The sequence below is a fragment of the Chiloscyllium punctatum genome, chromosome 48 (assembly GCF_047496795.1).
Source record: "Chiloscyllium punctatum isolate Juve2018m chromosome 48, sChiPun1.3, whole genome shotgun sequence".
In the NCBI taxonomy this organism is placed as follows: Eukaryota; Metazoa; Chordata; class Chondrichthyes; order Orectolobiformes; family Hemiscylliidae; genus Chiloscyllium; species Chiloscyllium punctatum.
Window position 1 is genome coordinate 39,488,211 of NC_092786.1, and position 18,391 is coordinate 39,506,601.

Below are 18,391 nucleotides of genomic sequence, written 5' to 3' on the forward strand. Positions count from 1 at the left end.
CTAATCAAACTTAACCTAACATCCCTAGATTGTGGGAAGAAACTTGAGCTCTGGGAGGAAACACACACAGACATGAGGAGATATGCAAGCTCCACACAGACAATCACCCAAGGCTGGAATCAAATCTGGATCGTTGGCACTGTGTGGTAATAGTGCTAACCTCTGAGCCATCATGCCACCATTTTAAGAAGATCAATCCTCACTCTTCTAAACTCCAATGAGTTTTAGGCCCAAGCTGCTCAGATATTCCTTACAAATCAACCCCATCATCTCAGAAATCAGCTTAGTTAACCTTCTCTGAACTGAACAGGTGAATATAAATGATCACATGACATTGTTTTAGTGAGTAAGGGATTTACTTTCAGAGTCCTGGCCAAAATATGTCCCATTATTAACAAAGCAAAAGCAGATTATCTGGTCATTTTCACATTGTAACTTCTAGGAGCTTGTCCTCTGCAAATTTCTTTAATAGCAACATTGACTACATTTCCAAAGTACATCATTGGCTGTAAATGTTCTTTGATGCCTGTAAGAAGTGTGATAGATATGCAAGACTTTCTTTTCCTTTTCCAAATGGTAATGTGACTGCATTATATCCTTAAATTACAAATTTCCCTGGAGAAGGTAGCTCATTTGTAAGGCACAGCATTTTCCTAAGAGGAGCTGCACTTTCTGTAAAGCTTGCTAAACCAGTCTCTCATGCATTCCTCGAGTGCCAGTTTGATTTCATTGTAGTAAAGTCATCATTGTTTTTCAGAACTGGTATTACTACATTGAGATAAAGACACAGGAATATGTAAATATGTAGGGGATTTGTAAACAGAGGCATTGGGTTGAGTCTCATCTCTAGTGAAACAGATAGCCTTTCTGGCAGAACATAAAGACAAAGCTTGCATTTATACAGAACCTTTCACATTCTCCAGATATGCCAAAGCACTTTCTGGCCAAATACCTACTTTTGTAGTGAGGAAGAAGTTATTGCAGAATATTATCTACAAGTAAAAATTAATTAAATGAAAGCTGATTTTCCTGTTTCAATGGTATTTGAGGGTTAAGTGTTGGCCAGGTCACCAAGTGAACTTCCCATTCTTCCTCAAAAATGGCAGGGGATCTTTTATCCTCACGTACAAAAGGAGATGGGACCTCAGGTTTAACACTTCAAATGAGAAGCCAAAGGCAGCGATGATGATCATGCCATACTATACATTATTAGTAGTTATTAATTGACAGCATTGCTAAGTATGTAAAATATAATAAAGGCCTTTTACAACGTTTTAAGAATATAGCACCAAATGTATTAACACTGGGGAGCTGTATGAAAGAGATTTGGTGAATTGCCCAGAGTCTGACAGGGAAGTTGAAGGAACAAAACTTTACTTTCTTCTCTTTTCTAAAGCTGCTTGAACTTATCAAACAGTTGTGACAGCAATTTGGTTTAGACTCTCAATTCAGTTCTCTAGTGAACTTGTAAAGTGGTTCCATTTCAATCCTGTTGGGTTTTGAAAAAGTTTAATTACAGGATGAGAACATTATTGGCTAGGCCAGCATTTATTGCCTGTCCCAGAGGGCAGTTAAGAATCAACCACTTTGCTATGCATCTGGAGTTGCATGTAGTCCAGGCCAGGTAAGGATCGCACTTTCCTTTCCAAAAGGACATTAGTGAACCAGATGGGTTTTGCAATCGCTTCTTGGTCACCATTAGATTCTTAATTCCAGATTTTTGTTGAATTCAAATTCCACCATCTGTTGTGGCAGGATTCGATCCCTGGTCCCCAGAACGTTACCTGTGTCTCTAGATTAACAGTCCAGCAATAATACCACTAGGCCATTGCCTCCCCTGGTGATATGTGTTTAAATGATTTATGCATTTATTGCATGTGCTTTCTAATACTTGTTTTTTAACATTGTGATCAATATGCCAAATTGACCTGCTGGCAATTGTTGGGGTACCTCACATAGTATTTTAGATTAGGTTAGATTAGATTACTTACAGTGTGGAAATAGGCCCTTTGGCCCAACAAGTCCACACCGACCCTCCAAAGAGCAACCCTACATCTACCCCTTCACCTAACACTACGGCAATTTAGCGTGGCCAATTCGCCTAACCTGCACATTTTTGGACGGTGGGAGGAAACCAGAGCACCCGGAGGAAACCCACGCAAACAAGGGGAGAATGTGCAAACTCCACACAGACAGTTGCCCAAGGCGGGAATTGAACCCAGGTCCCTGGCGCTGTGAGGCAGCAGTGCTAACCACGGTGCCACCGTGTTGCCTTATTTTTGACATTCATGGATTGGATCCCAGCTGTGATTTGTGTTAAAATGATAGTTGTTTTCCGTAAGCAGAAAATCAAGCCAAAACAAAATGGTCTGGATATTCCTCAGCATATTGGATATGTATCGACTGTTATATTGGCTGTGCCTAGGCTCCGCATCTGAAACAGGCTGGCAGGAGCAGGCATAGGCCATTCAGCCCATTGAATTTGCTCTTACCATTTGAGAAGATCATGGCTGATCTGATCTGATCTCACTATCTTTTCCCCATGATCATTAAATCCTTTACTGGTATGACACAGAGACAGACAGTCTTTCTACCTCTGTGTTTGCAACATAGTAGAACCATCAAAGGCTCCCAAAACATAGCTTTCCTGTCCTTGCCTTTCCCAGAGGGTGTATCAGATTAGGCAGGAGGTTTCAAATTTTCATGCTGCTTCGGCAGTAGCCCAGAACCATCTCTCATAAATTTAAAAAAGCACTTGAATTCTGCTTCCACCCTGATCGACTCACCCTGAGGCCTCATTCACCATTCAGAATCTGCCAACTGCTTGAACACAGGGTCTCCTACAGACTTACTGGAACCAACTCCCAGATACTGACCTTGTTAATAGTCACATTCTGCTCTCTGTGTAAGCATAATGCTATTCAAGGGGGTGGTGGGGACGGGGATACTCTGGGTCTGTTAAAACCTTTTGATCAAGGCTCAGACTGTAAATAGCTTCCAGGCCTGGTCTCACAACAAACAAACTTGCATGGATCTGTTATTTTTGTTTTAACCCAAAACTTTGTCCCAAAGTCCACCAAGTCATTTTTGGCCCACAATTCAAAATTGTGCATTATTTTTTGTATTATTCTTTTATCAGTCAGTGAGCGTTACAACATTTGGTGATGAAAAAAATCTGTTTTTCCCAACCTTGAAGATGGTTAACACAGCCTCTGCAGCCCTGTGTCTTCATATCAAACTTTAAATAGTCAGTTTTTAAAAATTGCACATAATGTAATTCAAGTCTAATAATGCTCATTTCTTAACCATGATGGGCACTGTTTGATATCTCTTCAATAAGTTAATCACAAAAAAAGGAAAAAGTTCACTTGTCAAAAAATATTTCAGCCATTTTCATTTGAATCTTCATCACAAATGTTCCCTAGTTTTCTTTGGATCTTTTAGAAGAGTATTGTGAGAAACAAAGCTCACTCACTTCAATAATTTCAGTCCGAGACAAGATCTGAATCAGTAGTGTCATTTATTTTACACTTGCAAGTGGGTGTGATGTCCAGTGTCTATAAGGCAGAGGACATACACACCAAATTCAATTCATACACAACATTTATATAATTTGGTTTCGTTTGTTTTACATTGCTCCTCCCCTGTTTACATCCTCCACTTCCCTAAGACCGGCCCCCATTACTCCTGTTTATCTCTTGCCTTATCTGGCCTTGTCTGTGACAAAATGCTTATTTCTGGCCTCACAAGGCCGTTTGACCTCATCCCGCTATAGGTCATTGTTGGGCATATTCTTTCTTTATCATTATCTACCCCCTCCATCTGTGCCTTTCCCATGGCTGTTCTGATCCCTATGACCCGGGGTTTGTTCCTCTGTCTCTGTAAAAGTGGGAAACAGATGTTTATACCTACTGTTTGTACAGGCGTATCTAGCTTAACTTCATCCCCTCACAACATCTTATCTACTTGCCATAATGTCTACCATTGTTTTGCAGTCACATTTCATTCTGACATACAATTTTAGCTAATACAAAAACAATTATATATTTCCTCCACATCGTTTCCATTCTTGTTGACTCAGCTCGTGGCTAAAACAATTACACACTGGTGTGAGTTCATTTTACTTTGTAAAATGGAATTGCAGAATTGCAGAAGTAACATTAATTTTCCTATATCCCACAGTATTGTGCTGAAATGATTGGAAATTTAAAATGGGAAACAATAGGCTTACAAGGCAGGTCATTCAGCATGTGATGGAGCAACTAGTCAGTATTTTGGATTTGTTCCTTTCTTTAGAGCTGAAAATTGTCAGCTGAAGATCTTCTTGATATTGCCAATCTGCACGATGTCTTCGGCCTCTCTGCAGATGGAGCATAGTCTAGATACACCTGGTTGCGGCCACTCAAAGATCGGATTTCCTGTTTGTGTCCCGCACATTCTCAGTCAGACCTACTGATGCCGAGCCAGTGTTATTCTCTGACCTCTGTCACCTAGAGTGCGATCAGTGGGTCAGCAAGGAAACTTGGAAGCCTAATGTGAAACAGTTGACTCCAGAAAACATTGAGAAGCTCAAAAGTGATTACGCAGATTGGAGAACTCTGAAGACCCTCTTTGGGTCTCCATCAGACTGGTGGGAAACGGTAAAGGGGAACATCAAGAGATTTTTGTCCTCAAAGGTTTCCAGAAGGCAAGAGAGAGATGGGGAAAACTGTCGAAACTCCAGAACAGCATGCAGAATCTACTCCTGCTGCAGACAATGGCAGTCAGTGTCATGGAGCCTCTCCTCGCTCTTTGCCTCCAAGGTCTGCAAAGATAGTCTTCCGGCCCAGGGTCTGCATTGTGGAGCAGGATAAGACATTCTTGCATTCCTTTCTCCAGAAGGTGCGCAAGGAGAGCTCCATGCTCAGCAGCCTGAAGGAAGAAGATGGCTTGATAACGTCATCTCAGTCTGACATCCTGAGAATCAGCAATTCCTTTTATGCCAGTCTGTATGACGCAAAGCCCACAGACAGCATGGCCTCTCCGTCGTTCCTCTCTTCTATCACTCAGATCCGAGACAACAGTGTGCAGGAGAGGCTGGGCCAGCCGCTATCTCTGGATGATCTGACCAAGGCCCTTGAGTCCACAGAAAAGAATAACACTCCCAGAAGGGACAGCTTACAAGTTGATTTCTATTCAGCTCAATGAGACTTGATTTGCCAGAATCTGCTGGACGTCTCCAACATTATGCTTCTGATTAATATGTGAATCCGTGGGGAAAGGTATCATCACCTTTATCTGCAAGCAGGAGGGGAGAAGGATGAAATTAGAAATTGATGACCAATTTCACTGCTGAATGCAGACTACAAAATCCTACAGTCATCGTCAACCAGATCAGGTCTGCTCTGGGAACAGTGATTTACCCCAACGAAATCTGTGCTGTAACCGTCTGGACCATGTCTAAGAGCCTCGTGCTCCTCGTGTACCAGGAGAAGACCTTTGACAGGGCATCACACACCTGCATGTGGGCCACGCTCTCCAAAATGGGTTTTGGGGAGGGGATTTGCAATTGGATCTGACTGCTCTACACCAACATCGTTACTGCAGTCTCAGTCAATGGATGGGAAACCTAAAGATTCCCGATCAGATCTCTCTCCTGCCTCCTCTGTGTGTTGTATTGAGCCTTTTGCCGGCTTCATTAGGGAAGGATGTGAGCCTGCAAGGAGTGACTATTCCAGACAGCGGTGACCTGCAGCTCAAAGCCTCTCTGTACATGGATGATGTTGCTGTTTGCTGCTTGGATCTGCTGTCAGTGTGCAAACTCGTGACCATCTGAGACCAGTTCAAACTGGTATCAAGGTAAATCAATACAAGAATGAGGCTGTGTTCTTTGGGAACTGGGCCAATCATTCTTTTAATCCCCTTCATCGGGACAGATTACCTGAAAGTGCTGGGAGTATGGAGGGGCCCGGGTGTGTGCCAGAACTTGGGAGGAGAGTATCACTAAGGTGAGGCAGAACCTGAGCTTTTGGGTGCACAGATCCCTCTCCATTGCAGGTTAAAAACCAGGTCATCAAATGTGAGGTACTCTGTTGTTGTACGTGACGCAGATCTGGTCCGTTCCCCAAACCTGTGCTGCTGCAATTACCTTGGACCAAAGTCCATCAGGAAGTGGTCAGCACATAGCATCCTTGAGACTTTGCAGGAGAAAAAGAGGGTGGATCCTGTCACGTTGTTTCCTGAGCAGACTGTCAAAGTCATTTGGCAGAATGCCTCATCACCGGAACTTTCCAACAAGCATCAGGACGTTACTTGGCAGGTGGTGAGATGGGCACTACCTGTGAGATCCTTCGCGTAGCCCCGGACTCTCTCTGCCACTGTCACTGCCCTCGAAGTGGCTCTAGTGGGATAGAGACTGTCACACATCTTCTGGAGAGAAATTCAGTGGTTTTTGTCTAGGTTCATCCCAGTAACTCTGTGACGCAGGACTCTGTGCTCTATGGTCTGTTCCCCAGGATGCGCACACAGACAAACTTCAACTGTGCCTAGAGGACCGTCAAAGATGCTGTTTGGTCTGCCCAAAACTTGTTGGCCTTTCAGAGCCAAATGTTGACCTCAACCGAGAGTTGCAGACATTCCTATTTCTATTTTCTGTGGGATGCATTAAAGTTCGGGGTAGAAGTTGCCAAGGCACAGTGAGGAAAGATCACTGTCAGAGGCCTTTCTCCTGAAATTAAATGGGACTCCATTGTTATCAGACCCTGCTGGTGTCTCAAATACATGTAAATATAGTCTTGTATAATCTTATTGGATAGAGTCAAACTCTGGTGTTTGTTTGTTTCTCCATATGCTACTGTACAGAACTGATCTGCTCCAATGACTATGCATGTGTTTAAAGATATTTTATGAATAAAATATATTTTTGAAATAATTTTTTAAAAACTTAATGTGAAAAAGCCGTTGATTCTGAACCTCAGAATCCATTTTAGGGGCATGCCTGAGGCTGGGGTACCATCTCTTTTGTTTAATAAACAGAATATTTTACTGGTGGATAGGTGTTCTAGACATTCTTTTCATCACAGAAGGCTTTTATAATTTGGATGAATCCTGCATTCTCTTTGGGGGCCTGACATAATTCAATGTCACTGGCAAAATATTCTCTTGAGGATTTTGCTGAAATATCAAAACATTACTTTTGGTAACAGCTTTGGGTGGAGAATGGACATATTGTAAACGAGGGAGAGAACTGTGGGTGTGGAAGTGATAAAATGTGGAATCTTGGCAAGGAATATTCACTGAAGAGATAATCCCTGTGAAAGCCTGATTATACAGATTTCTAATGTTGTGCTAAACATAAAAAGCAAGAATAAATAGCAACTGATACATTAAATTTAAAATGGATTAGAAATCTTCAATCCTCCAGATGCTGATTTTAAACATACCTCCACCCTTTTAAAGAACCTATTGTCATTTGCCTATAGCTACTTTTTAACTGCTTGGTTTACAAATACAGTGTGCATCATTCATTCTGAAGACATTTCTCTTAGTCACTTTTTCTACAAGTACGATGTTTTCTGCGTTCTCCACTGCAAGATCTGATCGTTTTGTTGCAGTGTCCTTTTGGGGAGTGTAAATAAAGTTGGTTCAATAAAAGGCACTTGCTGTGAATCTACATGGTGAGGTTTTTTTCAGTGGCACTGCACAACATCCACTTCTTCGCAAAATTTGAATGGAATGTAAGTAAAACTTCTAAAATGGGGACAAGTGAAAGATTATTTCTTTTAAGTTTTGTTTTGAAGAGGTGTTGGAATTTTGTTAAGGAATGTTGGTGAGGAACTTGATGCATTTTTCAGGATTAGAGTGGTGCTGGAAAAGCACAGCAGGTCAGGCAGCATCGGAGGAGCAGGAAAATCGACGTTTTGGGCAAAAGCCCTTCATCAGGAATGTGGCTGGGAGCTTCGGGAGTGGAGAGATAAATGGGAGGGGATGGGGCTAGGGGGAAGGTAGCTGGGAGTGCAATAGGTGGATGGAGTTGGAGATAAAGGTGGTAGGTCAGAGAGGAGGGTGGAGCAGTTGGTGGGAAGGAAGATTGACAGATGGGACAGATCATGAGGGTGGTGCTGAGCTGGAAGTTTAGAACTGGATAAGGTGGGTGGAGGGGAAATGACGAAGTTGGTTAAGTCCTCATTGATGTCATGGTGTTGAATGTTTCCAAGGCGGAACATGAGGCGTTCTTCCTCCAGGCATCGGTTGGTGAGGGAGTAGCGATGGAGGAGGACCAGGATCTGCATGTCCTCGGCAGAGTGGGAGGGGGAGTTGAAATGTTCGGCCATGGGGTGGTGGGGTTGGTTGGTGCAGGTGTTCCAGAGATGTTCTCTGAAGCACTCTGCGAGTAGGCGGCTGATCTCCCCAATGTAGAGGAGACTGTATCGGGAGCAACGGATATAGCAAATGACGTGTGGAAGTGAGGTGAAGCTTTGGTGGATGTGGAAGGCTCCTTTGGGGCCTTGGATGGAGGTGATGGGGGAGGTATGGGTGCAGGTTTTGCAATTCCTGCAATGGCAGGGGAAGGTACCAGGAGGGGAGGGTGAGCTGTTAGGGGGCGTGGACCTGACCAGGTAGTGACGGAGGGAATGGTCTTTGCGGAAAGCAGATAGGAGTGGGGATGATAAGATATTTCTGGCGGTGGGGTCTGTAGGTGGCGGAAATGGCGAAGGATGATGCGATGTATATGGAGGTTGGTGGGATGGAAGGTGAGGACTGGGGGGGTGTTCTGTCCTTGTTGCAGTTGGAAGGGTGGGGATCAAGGGCAGGGGTGTGGGACATGGCTGAGATGCATTTTCAACCACGTGGAAGTAGAACTTGGAATCTTTAAAGAAGGAGGCCACCTGGAGTGTTCTGTGGTGGAGCTGGTCCTCCTGGGAGCAGATGTAGCGGAGGCAGAGGAGTTGGGAATACGGGATAGCACTTTTGCAGGAGGCAGGGTGGGAGGAGGTATAATCGAGGTAGCTGTTTGTGGGTTTGTAGAAAATGTCAGTGTTGAGTCGGTCACCATTGATGGAGATGGATTTTTCAGGTATCAGCCCTCCCAGATTAATCATTCCTGAGCTATTTTCCACCCTTTAAATACATTTTTTTTTATTTCTGGCAATACTGAATCATTGAGATTTTAAGGAAGTCTGTTCAGAGTTTAGAATTTGTGGCCATTTTCAGTAATTCAGTCCCCTGTGATATCAGTTATGGCACGGCATCCTTCTTGTGCACATTGGGATTCCTGGAAATTATACTCATGTTTTTAACAGATGTAAGAAAACTCAGTCACCAGAGCTCGTCCTCCCCCAGCCACCCCAAGTTGGGAAATAGATTCATAGAGATCTACAGCACAGAAAAAGACTCTTCAGTCCATCGAGGTTGTGCTGGTCAAAACAACTTCTGAACTATTCTAGTCCCATTTTCCAGCACTTGGCCCATAGCCTGGTATGCCTTGGCATTGCAAGTCAACGTGCTTCTCAAATGCGATGAGAGTTTCTGCCTCACCCACCCTTATAGGCAGTGAGTTCCAGATTCTCTGGGCAAATAGGTTTTTACTCGCGTTCCCTCTAAATCTCCTGCCCCTTAACTCAAATAATTCCTTGGCAGCAGGAAGATTGGGCCACAGCAATTATATAGTGGGAATCCACTTAACTGAATCTGACTCTGTCCCTAATTCTGGACTTGTGTGAGTGGGCTACGTTTGCCCTCCTACCCCAGTTATACCTGTTGGAATTTCAGGACTCTGGTTCCCATGGTAACACTCCAAGGCTTGCCTATATTTCTGCTGATGTATTTCTTCTAAAATAATTTAGCCACCTTTGTTATCTCCTCCCCCGAGACTGCCTTAATTTATGTGGTTTAATGGTTCAGTTGGAGGAGGTATTTTGTGTTGGTTCACTGCACCCTGTGGGATTAATTGTGTAAGGAGCCTCTTTAGTGTAGAAATGTTACTGTAATATTAAATACTCTCAGCTTTTATTGCTAACTTATTCAACAGAGCAAATGTGCATTGGAGCAAGCACAAGTTGTAGCCAAACAAGCAAAGGACACTGCAGACGATCATGTGAAACGCCTCATGGATGAAAATGAGACCCTGAAGAAAAAAGTTGCAGAATTACAGAATGAAATCCGTGAACTCAATCACATGGTTTCAAATATGAAAATGGAAGAGAACAGGTTGAGGGATAAACTTGCACGTTTGGAGGTAATGCAGCCACAGAGACATTGTTTTTATCAGTAACCTCTGTTTGTTTTGCTGCTTTATCTGAAGATTGAGTGTATTAAGTTTATACGGTATTGAGTTTCAGCAGTTTTGATAAGCAGTTCTTTGTCATTAAGTCTGCATCCTGCTTAATACAGCTGAGATGTGCCCTATGAATGAAGGTAAGTGACAGCAGTTTAAAGTTGATCACTGCTGCCCAGTAATGCAGTGAGAAAGCAAAAGAGGCACCAAGCCATACATCACTGAGTGCAGTATGGAGCTTACTCATGTCATTGCTGGTTTTCAAAAGCAAAGCCAGTTACTGCTGGATAATTTAAAGTTTCAGATCTGACCCATTCCACAAATTGCAAGGATAGTGAGCAATCAGCAAAAACCCAGACTCAGACCGTTCAGAAACATGCCAAAACGAAAACTTTGCCACGTTTAGCACTGCTTAGCTTCAGAAGAGCTGACACTGATCACACCAACAATGGGCTGAGATACCTGAAAGAGTATTTTTAACCAATCATGAATGATTGAGTCACTGGAAGTGGTTTGGTCAGGATTACTCCCTGGACTTTTTTTTAAGATCCATAAACCTTGTTAACTATTTAGAAAACTTTACTGCAGACCATTTGCCATTCCATTTGCTTCCAAGCAAGGCAAGGACAAACGGTACTACAAGGGGCTATAAAGCTCTTTTCATTTACTGAAAGATCCTTAAATAGGTGACATCTTTGCTAGGCAGCTCCAGTATTTTCATGAAATTACTTTGAACTTCAAAATCTTGATTAAAATACAAATTAAACAGTGTTTCATGTAAATGCTTTGCACTAATCATGTTTACCTCATTTCAGTTTCTTGCTGTTATAAAAATGTGACGAATAGACATAAATACTTGCTGTTTGCAAGAAATTGGTTTAATAAAATGCCTGCTAAGACCTATTGGACTAATGCATATACCAAGAGTGATTAATTGTACACTGTGCACTATTTCTACCCACTATATGTTACTTGGACAGATACTCTGAGGTTGACACACAGTCTGGCTCCTTTATCTTTGGCAGAATTCTAAACCTACAGGAAACCCAGGTCTGAAATTCTGTAACCAGATAGAGGAAGCTCTATTGGGCATTGTAAATGTGGGGAGTCACCTCCTGAAAATTGTAACTAAATATATTGCAATATAACTGTAATTTACCATGTGGAAAAATTGTATGGAGCTGTTTTGTGAAGAAAATTTTTTGGGGGAAGAAGAAGCACTTTGGGATGGGCTGAACTGTTAGATCCTGGGAATAGAGAAGATATTACTGATGCACGAGCTTTGTATCAGTTTTTTCCTTATTTCCATTATATCTGAGCATCATTCATGTTTGCCTTTTTGTTAACTTTTTCATCCACTTATTCCCTGTTGAGAGAGAATTTTGCAAATATTTCCATTTGGATTCTACTGATATCACTGTTTGGCTTGGGAGATGGAATTGACAAAGATTTTTCATTAGTTCTCATGAAACATCAGTGACCTGAAGCCTTAACTCTGTTTCTGTACAAAGATACTGCTAGACCTGCTGTTTTTCCAGACTTTTTTTGGTTCTTATTTCATTCATCACTGTTCCTTTCGTGGTAACCTTATTGCCTTAGACCAGTACAAATGTATGTGCAATCGAAAAGGAATCCAGACTAGTGTCTGAGTTGAGTTTATCAGCATTTCAATATTGCTGTTCCATAAACCAACAATAAAGCAGCTTTTGATCTCTTTAAACTGGGATTCAGAGATAACCTTAAAGTCTGTTCCACTATAACTTTTGCAGAAAGAGAAGAAGCAGCTGGAAGTTGCATTGAGAGAAATTGGAGACCAAGAACAGGACCTTTCATTTGCAAAAAGAGCTTTGGAGAGCCGGTTGGAAGAAGTCCAGGTATTTGGTTGAGCTCTAAGCAATGCAGTAATAAAGAGAAGAACACAAACTTTGTGGGAGTGAAGTATTTTCTATATATAGTCATTGTCCCTCGCTCTACAAACCTCAGAAGGGTTCTGAGGGAGGGTCACTAGACCCAAAACGTTAACTCTGATTTCTCTCCGCAGATGCTGCCAGACCTGCTGAGCTTTTCCAGCAATTTCTGTTTTTGTTCCTACAAACCTTAACCTTGGTATTATGATGTGGGGTAACAGGCATGGACACTAAGATAGCAAACAGTGGGTGTTCCCAGACACTTGATAAATATAATTGCTTTACTTGGGAAGAGAAGCTACCATAGTCAATCCGTTGGCCAGAAAGTAACTGTTAAGCTAGTTAAGGACTTTTATCCTTCCTCCTTTGGACTGTGGCTCCAGTGCTATTTGCTTGACCACTACTGAATCTTGAATTGTGTTGACAATAGGATCAGCATCAATGACCAGGAAGCATTCAGATCAGCAAAACCTACCTAATGAGTCAGTAGTGTTTTCCTGTGAGGGGCACTGATTGACAAGTCTCTAATGGGCTCCTTTATGACTCCAAAATTTGGAAATTTTTTTCAGTCTGAAATATTTACAGGGATACTTATCACACTGTTTATGGGAAATACTCCAGGAGTAGAAGTATGCCTTGACACCGGATTGCTACCTATTTAAATACAGAAATTGTACTTGTAAAAGCTGCTGGTTAATTAGTGACCCATTGTACAACACATTTATGATATGGAACTGCTTGCTAAAGAGGTTCTGCAAACCCAGGTCTGAGTGATATGGTATCTGCACCATTCTTGAAATACCTGAGCTTGTATATAATTTAAAGTTGCAGTTTGAGAATTTACAGTCCATATATTGGTTCTTGTGTTCCTCATCCTGCGCTTGCTGCAAGTGCTTTGACATCTATAAATTGAACCAGCATAATCACTCAACCCCAAACCATCACCTCCCCTATAAAACCCAGAAGATTCTATGAATTTAAAAGCTTCTTTGATCATTGCTGCTGTATAGACATTGGTGGTGATCTTTCAGGAATCACTGGAGTTAGGAAGGGTGAACCAGAGGACTGGAAAATGGCTAATGTAACACCTCTGTTTAAGAAGGGAGCAAGGCAGAAGATGGGAAATTATAGGAAAGTTAGTTTGACCTTGGTCACTGGTAAGATTTTAACTCCATTACTGAGGATAAGATTGTAGAGTACAATTATTTTGTCCAGAACGTGATAGTTGTGTTCCTGTGCAACCCTATGCTACACAAAAATCACGCAATACAAATAACACTTGAAAATTGCTTTAAAAGTTTGCATTTTAGAAACAGCGTCCCTATTCACCCAATTGTGTTACAGCCAATTTGCATTAACAAAAGATGCGTTATAGCAGAACTGACTGTACTTGGAAGTGCTTGGTAAAATGAGGCTAAGTCAGCACAGCTTCAGTAAGGGGCGGTCATGCCTGACCAATCAGTTAGAATTCTTTGAGGAAGTAACAAGCAAGTTAGACAAGTTTGAGCCAGTGAATGTGATATATTTGGATTTCCAGAAGGCCTTTGCCAAGATGCTGCACGGGCGGCTGCTAAATAAGATAACAGCCCATGGTATTAGGGGCAAGGTACTAGCACATATTGGCTGACTGGCAGAAGGTAGAGAATGGAGACAAAGGATGGCAATCAGTTACTAGTGGAGTTCCACAGGGGCCAGTGCTCAGACCAAAACTGTTCATGTTATACATTATTGATCTGGATGAAGGAATTGGTGCTAAGTCTGCTGATGACACAGAGATAGGTGGAGGGGCATGTAGTGTTGAGGAAGCAGAGAGACTGCAGAAGGATTTGGACTGCGAGGAGAGGGGACAAAGAAGTGGAAGATGGAATACAATATGGAAAAGTGTAAGGTTAAGCACTTTGGTCAGAAGAATAGAGTTGTAGACTATTTTCTAAACAGGGTCGAAAAGTATGGTGCTGGAAAAACTCTGATAAATAGGAGAGTCGACATTTTGGGCATAAGGAATTTCGATTCTGATATTCAGCATTTGCAGTCCCCGTTTTCTCCTATTTTCTAAACAGGGAAAAGCTTTGGAAATTTGAAGAACAAGGGGACTTGGGGGTCCGAGTTCAGGCTTCTCACAAGGTTAACATGCAGATTCCATTGGCAGTTAGGAAAGCAAATGCAATGCTAGCATTCACTTCAAGAGGACTAGAATACAAGATAAATGTGCTGCTGAGGCTCTGGTCAGACTGTGTTTGAAATATTGTGAGCAGTATTGCGGTCCGTATCTAAGGAACGATGTCCTGACCTTGGAATGGTTCACCAGAATGACCCCAGGGAAGAAGAACTTGACACACAGAGGCTTTTTGGAGGAGCAGTCAAGGACTCTGGATCTGCACTTGATGGAGTTTAGAAGGATAAGTGGTGGGTGGGGGCTTGAGTCTGATTGAAACGTACAGAATTCTGAGATGCCTGGTTAGAATGGACGTGGGGAAGATGTTTCCACTAGTAGGACAGACTAGGACCTGAGGGCACAGCCTCAGAGTGAAGGGGTGACACTTTAGAACTGAGATGAGGAGGAATTTCTTCAGCCAGTCGGCAGTGAATCTGCAGAACTTGTTGTCACAGAAAGCTGTGGAGGCCAAATCATTGTGTGTATTTCTGACAGAGATAGATAGGTTCTTGATTAGCAAGGAGACCAAAGGTTATGGGTAGAAAGCAGGAGAACGGGGTTGAGAAACGTAACAGCCATGATCAAATGGTGGAGCGGATGCAATGGGCTGAATGAGTTAAGGTCTTATCGAACTGGTGATCAACAATATCCTTGTTGAATTCCTCTCTCATTGACTATTCTCACTGTTGCTGCTTGCCCTGTGAATAGATTAATTGAATTGTCTGCTTGACTAGTATACTCCAATATCTTTCAGTATTGTCAGAAGCGTAATCCAATCAACCTAGCTGAATGTTTTGTCAAAATCTACAAAACGAATATAGTTCTTGCCCAAACTCTAAACTGTGTTCACTCATTCATCTCAGTGTCAGTTCTTTTCTTGTCCCTCTTCCTCCCTCCGATCCAAAATGGTCATCTCTGATGCAGTTGTGTGCCTTCACCTTCACCATCATTGTTATAAACACCTTCAGCATGCTTTTGGCTTTCTTCTTTATGGGCTTCTTATTGTCTGCATGAAGTCCTTGCCATTTTCCTGATTTTAAAAAGAATTTTGCAAAGTTTAATATACACTGATTTTATACATTTGTTTACCCAATGTAAGATCAGTTTAATGTGCATGTTTTTTCTGGTAATTAATCTAAAACAAATATGAAGTATATATGAAATATGGAAAGCAAGGCTCAATGATAGAAACTTTATAGAAAGGTTTTAAGACGCTGTGAATTTGCTTCTTGGGAAGGTTGTGTGGAAGGGGTGAGCTTTTGGGGGAGTAAAATGAGGGTGAGTGGACTGTGTTATTTTGGAATAAAATCAGAGAGGTTTCTGCTTGGCTTAATACACCTTTATTCCTGATGAAGGGCTTATGCCCAAAACATTGATTCTCCTGCTCCTCAGATGCTGCCTGACCTGCTGTGCTTTCCCAGCAACACACTCTCGACACTTAATCCATCTTTAGGCATTTCTCTGTACCATTGATCCCTGAAACATCAGACTTCAAGTAGCTGATATCATTTGAGATCCATATACTCCTGAGTCTTCTGATCTGTTTTCCACAGAGGACACTATTTCGTCCTAGAGCAATTGCACAGCTCCTGGGCTGATGACATAATGAGATTGCAATGTGCTTGCTAGCTAAGAAGCAAACAAAGTCACACCCAATCTCCTCTACCTTGTCTTCTATGTCACTTGCCAATAATTAGTTATCTAATAGCTGATCTTGTAATTGCTTGAAATGATGGAACAATGTGATAAAACAATTCAGGGCTACTGGACTTTGTACTCGTCAAAGTCTGTCCGCCGTCTAGAAAGCACAAGTCAGGACCATGATCAAATTCTCTCCACTTGCTTGTGTGAATGCAGCTCTGACAGGGCCCAAGAAGCTCAAGATCATCCAAAACAAAGCAATTGGTTTAGTAAGCTATTCGTTGAGGCTGTTAATTACTAATCTACATTTCTACATTCATTTCCTCTGTTACCAGTGAAAAGTGACATCAGAATGTACTATGTACATGATACACTACAGCAATCCACCAAGGCTCCTCAAACAGCATCTTCCAAACTTGTAACCCCTGCCACCTCGAAGACCTAAGATAACAGAGGCATGGAAACACCACCATCTGAGAGTTCCTCTCCAAATCACACATGATCCTGACTTGGAACTATATTGCTATTCCTAAGTAAAACTGCTGGAATTCCCTCAAAATGAAAGAGTTTCTACACCACAGGACTGAAACAGTTCAAAAAGATGGTTCACCACCAACTTCTAAAGTACAAGTAGGGGTGGGGAATAAATGCCAGTTTTGCCAATGCTCATATCCCAAAAACGAATTATCAAAAACCGTGGTTGCAATTACTGCTGCATGGAGGGTAGTGTTCATTGCAAATATGTGTTGGGATTGGTCCAATTATGGCTCACCTGTGGAAAGCTCTCCATGCTGAGGCCTGGTCTTTCCCAACAGATTTCCCTTGTGAAGTCCATGTGCCACTGTTATATTTTAATTAAGAAAACCATTTTATGGAAACCTGTTGGCTTCTCATGATGTATTTGGATAACTCTGACTGCCTTCTCTGAACCAGTCTTCTAACATTGAATCCTATGTTGACCAGAGAGAGCAAGAACTCTTTGTGTAGTTTTACATCTCATTTGCCTTTGTGCATGATACTGACCTCCTCTGCCATTTCAATGCCACGTTTTATTGAAACATTTTATATGCACTTAATTTCAGAAAGTGAATCCACAATATTGGACAAAGTACGTTTATATGACCATACCTTGGTATAAAACAGGGCTTGTGATTTAATGTGTGAAAATCAGTTATATATAAGTAATTTATTTGTACAGGTAGCCCATTACCCAGTCTTAGTCCACCAGAAACAAATACTCCTCAATAGCACTTAATTTACAAATGCAGTAACCTTTAACATAATGAATTGTTTCAGCTACTTGATGTCTTTCTCATTCTACAGAGAAGCCTCAACAACCGATCACAGGAGTATGAAGAATTAAAGGAAAGACTTGATTCAGAAGTAGCTCAGAAGGATCTTTTGAAAAAAACAAAGAATGAAATGGAGGTCAATAAAAGGCAATTGGAGAAGATGATCGAAAAACTTGAGAAAGAGGTTGGATCCTTAATTTCAACGCTGCACAGATCATTTAGTTTGTATCCAATGTATGTTACTCTTTAATAATTCATGGAGTAGGATACTTTCCCACTTCATAACCCTAATAAGATAATCAGTCAGTTACGAGTTAATTCAAGTGTAACATTGTTGTATTCTTCCAGTTAATGTCAGCTGTTCTAAAGGAGTATTCAAATAATAAAATGCCAAATGAAATAACATTTTAAATTTATTTCAAATTATGAAATTATTAAACAAATCACCAAAATGCAGTTTGCACTGAAAGTACAGTTTTATTGTAAGACTGCATTCATCAAATGATGTCCCCATGTTACTTCCCTATTTAGAAGGTGGGGAGGTGACATTATCATGTGTGATACATGTGCTCCAGCTTGCACAATACAGTGTTCCAGATTTTAAAGAAAACCTGCTGGCCCAATGTGTGCAGCCAGTTTAACCAGGCTGGAACAATTATGGTGCTTTGGATAATGTCTCAGCAGGGATATGGTTTCCTTTGAAGAAGGTAGGGGGAATAAATCCCAGATTTTTGTTCACCGCCTAGTGGTAGTGCTGCAGCACCAGCAAAAACCAGAATTAGTCTAAGTCACCAGCCTGCCTTTCTCGTCTTGTGAGAACAACCAGTGAAAAAGGGGAGAGTTGGCAAAAAGCCAGTTTTGCTTGTGGTGTGGAAATGTGCTTTGAGATGTGCCATTCTGTGGAAGGAAGTAACATCCTGTGATTCTTGCTGCATGTGCAAATTAGAACTTTTCCTTAATTTCGAATTGCAGGGGTAAGCAACTTGAGATGTATGGAGAGACTAAAAGAACTGAGATTGTTCTCCTTAAAGCTGAGAATATAAATGGGAGATTTAAGATAGGGATTTCAAATTATGACGGTATTCAATAGAGTAAATAAGAAGAAATATACAACCACAGATGGTTGGAAACTGAAGGACAC

At 41.7% G+C, this 18,391-nt stretch overlaps 1 protein-coding gene across 4 annotated transcripts in view; it reads left to right on the forward strand.

The window, feature by feature from the left end:
- cgnl1 (cingulin-like 1) overlaps nt 1-18,391 on the forward strand; it is a 157,778-nt gene that overhangs the window by 93,499 nt on the left and 45,888 nt on the right. For all 4 annotated transcript variants that reach the window (XM_072565011.1, XM_072565010.1, XM_072565013.1 and 1 more), the window contains 3 exons: nt 10,010-10,216; nt 12,025-12,129; nt 17,282-17,434. In XM_072565011.1, coding sequence (XP_072421112.1) covers nt 10,010-10,216; nt 12,025-12,129; nt 17,282-17,434 — 465 coding nt within the window. The remainder of the gene's footprint in view (nt 1-10,009; nt 10,217-12,024; nt 12,130-17,281; nt 17,435-18,391) is intronic.